Genomic DNA, 9,567 nt, shown 5'->3' on the forward strand with positions numbered 1-9,567 from the left:
GCCAAACATTACATGTTCAATTGTTTGGAGGGTACCATTTAAAAAAAGAGAGGCCTTGTGGCCACACATTTAATGAAATCATGTGTTGCAAAACAGCCGTTGTGGACAGTCACATTTTCAAACAGCCTACAATGAAGGCAACAATGTAACTTTCACGACTTTTTACACCAGCAGCGAGTGACAATGTCAGTAAAGTATCTGCACGAATGTATTTAATTTACGAATAAATTGCATTCTAGTCAATATCCAAACGTTGTGTGGACGCATGGAGGGTTGTGTTGTTACCAAACAAGTTGTGTAACCCGCTAACGTTAGCTAGTAGCTAGCTACGTTCATTATGCGTTATTCATTGAGAAAAACGTGCCAAACACAGCACTCACTTCCACAGTCTGGTAAATATACTTCGTGATTTGGAGATTTTTGGTTTTCCAGTGTATCTTCAATAAATATCAATGAACAATGTTTGCAATTGCAACAACGAACTTACGTGTGCTACTTCAGGAACTGCGACTCTCTCACATCAACTCAGTGATGCAACTTGGTCGGCCAGCAGCGATTCTTAAAAAGACCAATGGCTGCTGGAACATGTAGTTCCACACTTACTATCTGCGGTTCAACGTCACTAAATGTTACTAAAGAGGGTAAGTTCTCCTCTTACACATGTTTTAATTAACAAATTGCTAGTAGACCAAACATTTGTTAATTGTAAAGTTTTTATTTTATTTTCAAGAAAATAGATTAGTAGATTTGACGTGGACAAATGAGAAATACATCAACATATTTAATAACATTTAAAGAATAATAAACACATAATGTACAAAATACGTTCAAAAAGATCATGGTCCACTCATCCTGTATGATATTCGGTCACAATGTCTGGCACTCTTGATTGACTTTCTCCTGATCCATTGACTGCATCATTATTCCTTTTCAGAGTATTTTCCATACCTTTAGAGTCTTGCTTCATTGTAGTGCATTCATCATGGCTTGTGCTTGTTTTAGTTCTGGGGGAAGCATAGAGACATTGAAAGCAGTGAAGCCCTCAGGATTCTAGTCCCATATTTGAGTAGATTTTTTTTATAACAACAGTATTAAGGGAACATCACACGCTCACCTGTCAGCAGCACTCTGAACTTGCCTGCAGACACAGAGACAATGGTGGTCTCTGTGGTTCCAGTCTCCGCCCCTTGGGCCTGGAGGCGGAGCTGCACCGTGGGCTCATTAACCTCCTGAAGCTCACTGGAGCTCAGCGTGTAGTCAACCCTCCAGGACACGCCCTCCAACCGACCCACTGAAACACAGCAATAATACATGGTTATACAGTTGAAGTCGGAGGTTTACATACACCTCAGCCAAATACATTTAAACTCAGTTTTTCACAATTCCTGACATTTAATCCTAGTAAAAATCCCCTGTCTTAGGTCAGTTAGGATCACCACTTTATTTTAAGAATGTGAAATGTCAGAATAATAGTAGAGAGAATGATTTATTTCAGCTTTTATTTATTTCATCACATTCCCAGTGGGTCAGAAGTTTACATACACTAAATAGATATTTGGTAGCATTGCCCTTAAATTGTTTAACTTGGGTCAAACGTTTCGGGTAGCCTTCCACAAGCTTCCCACAATAAGTTGGGTGAATTTTGGCCCATTCCTCCTGACAGAGCTGGTGTAACTGAGTCAGGTTTGTAGGCCTCCTTAGTCGCACACGCTTTTCAGTTCTGCCCACACATTTGGGCTTTGTGATGGCCACGCCAATACCTTGACTTTGTTGTCCTTAAGCCATTTTGCCACAACTTTGGAAGTATGCTTGGGGTCATTGTCCATTTGGAAGACCCATTTGCGACCAAGCTTTAACTTCCTGACTGATGTCTTGAGATGTTGCTTCAATATATCCACATAATTTTCCTTCCTCATGATGCCATCTATTTTGTGAAGTGCACCAGTCCCTCCTGCAGCAAAGCACCCCCACAGCATGATGCTGCCACCCCCATGCTTCACGGTTGGGATGGTGTTAGCTCCTGAGTGGCGCAGTGGTCTAAGGCACTGCATCGCAGTGCAAAACTGTGCCACTAGATCCTGGTTCGAATCCAGGCTCTGTCGCAGCCGGCCGCGACCGGGAGACTCATGGGCGGCGCGCAATTGGCCCAGCGTCGTCCAGGATAGGGGAGGGAATGGCCGGCAGGGATGTAGCTCAGTTGATAGAGCATGGCGTTTGCAACGCCAGGGTTGTGGGTTCGTTTCCCACAGGGGGCCAGTATAAAAAAATAATAATAATATGTAAGTCGCTCTGGATAAGAGCGTCTGCTAAATGACTAAAATGTAAATGTAAATGTGTTAGGAGGTGGGAGCCGACTAGGTGAAAAATCTGTCGATGTGCCCTTAAGCAAGGCACTTAACCCTAAATTGCTCCTGTAAGTCGCTCTGGATAAGAGCGTCTGCTAAATGACTAAAATGTAAATGTAAAAATGTGTTCTTCGGCTTTGCAAGCCACCCCCTTTTTCCTCCAAACATAACGATGGTCATTATGGCCAAACAGTTCTATTTTTGTTTCATCAGACCAGAGGACATTTCTCCAAAAAGTACGATCTTTGTCCCCATATACAGATGCTAACTGTAGTCTGTCTTTTTTATGGCGGTTTTGGAGCAGTGGCTTCTTCCTTGCTGAGCGGCCTTTCAGGTTATGTCGATATAGGACTCGTTTTACTGTGGATATAGATACTTTTGTACCTGTTTCCTCCAGCATCTTCACAAGGTCCTTTGCTGTTGTTCTGGGATTGATTTGCACTTTTCGCACCAAAGTACATTCATCTCTAGGAGACAGAACGCGTCTCCTTCCTGAGCGGTATGATGGCTGCATGGTCCCATGGTGTTTATACTTGCGTACTATTGTTTGTACAGATGAACGTGGTACCTTCAGGCGTTTGGAAATTGCTCCCAAGGATGAACCAGACTTGTGGAGGTCTACAATTATTTTTCTAAGGTCTTGGCTGATTTCTTTTGATTTACCCATGATGTCAAGCAAAGAGGCACTGAGTTTGAAGGTAGGCCTTGAAATACATCCACAGGTACACCTCCAATTGACTCAAATGATGTCAATTAGCCTATCAGAAGCTTCTAAAGCCATGACATCATTTTCTATAGGAATTTTCCAAGCTGTTTAAAGGTACAGTCAACTTAGTGTATGTAAACTTCTGACCCACTGGAATTGTGATACAGTGAATTATAAGTGAAATAATCTGTCTGTAAACAATTGTTGGAAAAATTACTTGTGTCATGCACAAAGTAGATGTCCTAACCAACTTGACAAAACTTTTTTTTTTAGTCATTTAGCAGACGCTCTTATCCAGAGCGACTTACAGTTAGTGAATACATATATATATATATTTTTTATACTGGCCCCCCGTGGGAATCGAACCCACAACCCTGGCGTTGCAAACGCCATGCTCTATCAACTGAGCTACATCCCTGCCGGCCATTCCCTCCCCTACCCTGGACGACGCTGGGCCAATTGTGCGCCGCCCATGAGTCTCCCGGTCGCGGCCGGCTGCGACAGAGCCTGGATTCGAACCAGGATCTCTAGTGGCACAGTTAGCACTGCGATGCAGTGCCTAAGACCACTGTGTCACTCAGGCGTGTGTGGAGTGGTTGAAAAACGAGTTTTAATGACTCCAACCTAAGTGTATGTAAACTTCCGACTTCAACTGTATGTACATAAATATGTTTATATTATCCATTGTCTGGAGCTCAGGGTGTAGTCAACCCTCTCGACGACCCACTGAAACACAGCACGAGAGACAATGCAGTGTAATAACACACAATGCAATACAAATATATGGTCCAATGACAATCTGAAATCTCTTTAGCCATCTTGTGTTACTCCCCCCAGAAAACATTTCGGTATTACGGTCTTCTTCAATCAAATGAAATGGTTGATAACTCACGTCTCAGACTGCTCTCCCTTAGTTTCTCCTGCAGGGCTGTGTGCTTGTCTTCATAGGATTTACAAAGTCCTGTGGTGTGTTCTACAAGAGAAGATATACAGATGAGGAAAACCAAAAGTCCTGACTGACTATCACACCACACATCGTTTTGAGGGCTTGGAACATCATGACTATCACACCACATATCGTTTTGAGGGATTGGAACATCATGACTATCACACCACATATCGTTTTGAGGGCTTGGAACATCATGACTATCACACCACACATCGTTTTGAGGGCTTGGAACATCATGACTATCACACCACACATCGTTTTGAGGGCTTGGAACATCATGACTATCACACCACACATCGTTTTGAGGGCTTGGAACATCATGACTATCACACCACACATCGTTTTGAGGGCTTGGAACATCATGACTATCACACCACACATCGTTTTGAGGGCTTGGAACATCATGACTATCACACCACATATCATTTTGAGGGATTGGAACATCATGACTATCACACCACACATCGTTTTGAGGGCTTGGAACATCATGACTATCACACCACACATCGTTTTGAGGGCTTGGAACATCATGACTATCACACCACACATCGTTTTGAGGGATTGGAACATCATGACTATCACACCACATATCGTTTTGAGGGATTGGAACATCCACAATGGAATGGAGACTTCTGTACGCATTCAAATATTATTACAATCCATGCATTCATAAATAAATAAATGAGCCTTTGCAGTGAGTGGTTGAAACAAACCCAGTACTTTAGGGTATTCTCACTATGAATGGCGATAGTATGACTAACTGTTATGGGAGACGACTGTACCTTTTGGGAGTCCCAACTGCTGCAGCTCACTGGAGAGAGATTCACTGTCCACATCATGTTTGGCTGCACGGGAGAGGATGAAGGTCAACACTGCTACACTGGCCTTGATATCTCCACTCTCTAGACATCACAATAGCACACAGACAAAACACACAGAATGGATGTTAAGTACAGAGCAGCATCATGCCTGTATTGCAGAGCAGCATCATGCCTGTATTGCAGAGCAGCATCATGCCTGTATTGCTTTTAGTGTTGAAGATGTCATTTGTTGCAGTTTGCATCAAAGTGTCAGCACGTTTTAAGAACAGAGAATTCAGCTTACCAAACTTTGCATCTGCAGTCAGCTTTGCAACTTTATCATACTGAAACAGACCAAAAAGAGAAAGGTCATTTTAAGACAATAAAAATCGCAGGCGACAACAGGTAGTTAATGGATGAGACTTACATCAATGCCCTCTCCCAGCAGATCCTTCAGCACCTGGACACAGAGGAGCTTCATCTTGACACTTGACTGTTGGGAACAGAGAGAAGACGTATCAGGGGATGATTTCTACTGCAGTCATATGTACAGGATACACATGGTTTACACCGTCCAACCAAATGCTTACTTGCAGGTTCCTTCTGGACAATTCAACAACAATAAGAAATAATAAAAGGTAAGAATATGAACACAGTAAATGTCTCAGTAGAATAGAATAGACATTTTAGCATCAGTATAATACAGGAAGGAACCATTTATAGAACAATATTTACACATGTTTTGGGGAAGGGGGGATTGGGGGGCAAATGTTTAAATAGTGAATTATTTAGTAATCATAATCATTGTCTGGTAGCAGCAGTTGTGATGTGTGTGTGGCATTAATGTATATGTGTGTGTGGATGTGTTTATGTCTGTGTGGGTGAGTGCATGTGTAAAGTGTGGAGAATCAGAGCAGGTGGTCAGTCCAGTTCAAGTGTTCAGCAGTCTGATGGCTTGTAGATAGACACTGTCTCTGAGCCTGTTGGTATCAGACCTCATGCTCCGGTACCGTCCGCCTGACGGTAAGGGAGTGAGCAGCCTGTGGCTGGGGTGTCTGGGGTACATGATGATGCTGCTGGTCTTCCTCAGGTACTATTTCCAGTAGATGTCCTGGATGGGTGGGAGCACGGTCCCAGTGATGTCCTGGATGGGTGGGAGCACGGTCCCAGTGATGTCCTGGATGGGTGGGAGCACGGTCCCAGTGACTGGATGGGTGGGAGCAGGTCCCAGTGATGTCCTGGATGGGTGGGAGCACGGTCCCAGTGATGTCCTGGATGGGTGGGAGCACGGTCCCAGTGATGTCCTGGATGGGTGGGAGCACGGGGAGGATGGGTGGGAGCACGGTCCCAGTGATGTCCTGGATGGGTGGGAGCACGGTCCCAGTGATGTCCTGGATGGGTGGGAGCACGGTCCCAGTGAGGATGGGTGGGAGCACGGTCCCAGTGATGTCCTGGATGGGTGGGAGCACGGTCCCAGTGATCTCCTGGATGGGTGGGAGCACGGTCCCAGTGATGTCCTGGATGGGTGGGAGCACGGTCCCAGTGATGTCCTGGATGGGTGGGAGCACGGTCCCAGTGATGTCCTGGATGGGTGGGAGCACGGTCCCAGTGATGTCCTGGATGGGTGGGAGCACGGTCCCAGTGATGTCCTGGATGGGTGAGAGCACGGTCCCAGTGATGTCCTGGGCCGTCTTCACCACCCACTGGATGGAGCAATTCCAGTACCAGGCCTTGCCTAAACGTCCGACTGTTACCATGGTTACTAGACGCAAGAGTCTCTAGAAGCCAGAATGTTGAGGTTAATTTACCGTTTGTCCTTTTTACCCTCCCATTTACATGCTGTTGGTCATTTTGCAGGAAGGTAGTGGAGATCAAATGTCCACAGTAAAGTATTGTTTACATAACTTTTTGTGGCGCCAGTAGGTTCTGTTCCTTGTATTTTCCATCTCCTGACTGATGATTTCACATGATGTACAATATGTAAATAGCCGAATGTAACCAAACTTGTGGACCAAAGCACGTTCCCTCCCAATCAGCTGGAAGTGCTTGTGAAATGTGCCAGCTGATTGCTTGGGACAACATTTGGTCTGTGCTTCAGTTAAACTCGGCCATTGTTGACATATTGTGCAAGTTGCTTGCATCAGCATTGAAAACACAAAACGGTGTACACTACCGGTCAAAAGTTTTAGAACACCTACTCATTCAAGGGTTTTTCTTAAATTTTACAATTTTCTACATTGTAGAATAATAGCGAAGACATCAAAACTATGAAATAACACATATGGAATCATGTTACCAAAAAAGTGTTAAATCAAATCAAAATATATTTTATATTTGAGATTCTTCAAATAGCCACCCTTCGCCTTGACAGTTTTGCACACTCTTGGCATTCTCTCAACCATCTTCACCTGGAATGCTTTTCCAACATTCTTGAAGGAGTTCCCACATATGCTGAGCACTTGTTGGCTGCTTTTCCTTCACTCTGCGGTCCGACTCATCCCAAACCATCTCAATTGGGTTGAGGTCGGGGGATTGTGGAGGCCAGGTCATCTGATGCAGCACTCCATCACTCTCCTTCTTGGTCAAATAGCCCGTACACAGCCTGGAGGTGTGTTGGGTCATTGTCCTTTTGAAAAACAAATGATAGACCCACTAAGCCCAAACCAGATGGGATGGCGTATCGCTGCAGAATGCTGGCTAAGTGTGCCTTGAATTCTAAATAAATCACAGACAGTGTCACCAGCAAAGCATCCCCACAGCATAACCCCTCCTTCTCCATTCTTTACGGTGGGAAATACACATGCGGAGATCATTCGTTCACCCACACCGTGTCTCACAAAGACACGGCGGTTGGAACCAAAAATCTCCCATTTGGACTCCAGACCAAAGGACATATTTCCCACCAGTCTAATGTCCATTGCTCATGTTTCTTGGCCCAAGCAGGTCTCTTCTTCTTATTGGTGACCTTTAGTAGTGGTTTCTTTGCAGAAATTCAACCATGGAGGCCTGATTCTCACAGTCCCCTCTGAACAGTTGATGTGTCTGTTACTTGAACTCTGTGAAGCATTTATTTGGGCTGCAATTTCTGAGGCTGGTAACTCTACTGAACTTATCCTCTGCAGCAGAGGTAACTCTGGGTATTCCATTCCTATGGTGGTCCTCATGAGAGCCAGTATCATCATAGCGCTTGATGGTTTTTGAGACTGCACTTTAAGAAACTTTCAAAGTTCATGACATTTTCCGTATTGACCGACCTTCATGTCTTAAAATAATGATGGACTGTTGTTTCTCTTTGCTTATTTGAGCTGTTCTTGCATAACATAGACTTGGTATTTTACCAAATAGGGCTATCTTCTGTATACCCCCCTACCTTGTCACAACACAACTGATTGGCTCAAATGCATTAAGAAGGGAAAGAATCCATAAATTAACTTAAGAAAGCTCACCTGTTAATTGAAATGCATTCCAGGTGACTACCTCATGAATCTGGTTGAGAGAATGCCAAGAGTGTGCAAAGCTGTCATCAAGGCAAAGGGTGGCTATTGGAAGAATCTCAAATATAAAAAATACTTTGATTTGTTTAAAACTTTTTTGGATAGTAAATGATTCCATATGTGTTATTTCATAGTTTTGATGTCTTCACTATTATTCTACAATGTAGAAAATAGTAAAAATAAAGAAAAACCCTGGAATGATTAGGTGTTCAAATACTTTTGACCAGTAGTGTACAGACCAGTTTACTGAAAGTCGGGTTAATAACACTGATCTGTGGATATTTTGTCTCAGATTACCTCCTACATATGGACAAATTATCAGACAACAGTTAAAGTACGTTCAAATGAAGTTTTTCAACATTCTGACTTGTGATGGATCTGTTAACAAAAAGTGAACCTACATATTAGAGACGAGTCATCCACTCTTGGATTCGTAGAGGCTATAAAAGGCCGTGATACAACCAGTCAGGGCGATAAACTTACTATTTTCGCCAAAGTGCTGATTTCGGCAAGAACCCAGTCTGGGCAGTCCAAATCCCCACAAAACCGGAATCTCTAGAAACAGTAAGAACAATTTGCACAATGTTATGTTTGCTGGTTGTGCGTGTAATGAACACTGACACTTTTATTTCCTTGGCAGCTAAAAGCTGGCTAGCTAACTTAGCTAACAAGCGACTGAGTGATTGTTTTTAACCAGCAAAACGTGAGCATTTATTGTCTTGTCCAGACGGATCAACATGCTATCTATCAAATGCTCAGATGTAGTAATGGTAGGAAACACAATATACACAATGGGTCACTTTATCGAAATAAATAGTTAGCTAGAAAGACGAGCGTTTACCATGTTAGCAGTAGACCTAGTGTCATGTGATGGGACCAAACCATTGTACCCAGAGTTTAGGGGACGTGGCGGGGCATACCACCCCGACGCTGTGCCAAGGGGTTAAAGTAGTAACCCATTATTTCCTACTCAGACTGACTGAATAATATGCCATAATATGAATGAGCCAATGTACTCGTTTCCACGAATCATCATGATTCCAAGGCCGCGGGATATCGCCGTCATGGCAACACTAAGGAATTATTGCATTTTATTCTTTCTAGGATACATTTGCCATTTACCCTAGGTGTGAGGGACGTACCAAGACTCATTTTAAGACAAGATAAGTGTTTTGTGTTGACTGTCTGTCTACTGCACCTGTTTTTTTTTTTTTTTTAAACTGCAACAACGTAGCAAGGAAGGCTTTCAAGTCTTTGAAATATGCAACCGTTC

The 9,567-nt window shown here is 43.5% G+C and overlaps 1 protein-coding gene across 1 annotated transcript; it reads right to left on the reverse strand.

The window, feature by feature from the left end:
• Positions 1-693: 693 nt before the first annotated feature.
• commd4 (COMM domain containing 4) lies at positions 694-9,220 on the reverse strand. The gene is made up of 8 exons (XM_041836735.2): positions 9,136-9,220; positions 8,778-8,849; positions 5,228-5,293; positions 5,105-5,144; positions 4,783-4,902; positions 3,944-4,024; positions 1,115-1,291; positions 694-1,004 (listed from the first exon to the last, which is right to left on the reverse strand). Exons 1-8 carry the CDS (start codon positions 9,136-9,138, stop codon positions 964-966), a joined length of 600 nt encoding a protein of 199 aa, XP_041692669.1. The 5' UTR covers positions 9,139-9,220; the 3' UTR covers positions 694-963.
• Positions 9,221-9,567: the final 347 nt, after the last annotated feature.

Source organism: Coregonus clupeaformis, unplaced genomic scaffold (genome assembly GCF_020615455.1).
Source record: "Coregonus clupeaformis isolate EN_2021a unplaced genomic scaffold, ASM2061545v1 scaf0536, whole genome shotgun sequence".
In the NCBI taxonomy this organism is placed as follows: domain Eukaryota; kingdom Metazoa; phylum Chordata; class Actinopteri; order Salmoniformes; family Salmonidae; genus Coregonus; species Coregonus clupeaformis.

Excerpts from the sequence above, each read along its gene's own strand:
- commd4 (XM_041836735.2), bottom strand. Across the intron at positions 5,145-5,227 it reads TGCTGGGAGAGGGCATTGAT|TATGATAAAGTTGCAAAGCT; the intron begins GTAAGTCTCATC and ends GGTCTGTTTCAG. Across the intron at positions 4,025-4,782 it reads GCAGTTGGGACTCCCAAAAG|AACACACCACAGGACTTTGT; the intron begins GTACAGTCGTCT and ends CTTCTCTTGTAG.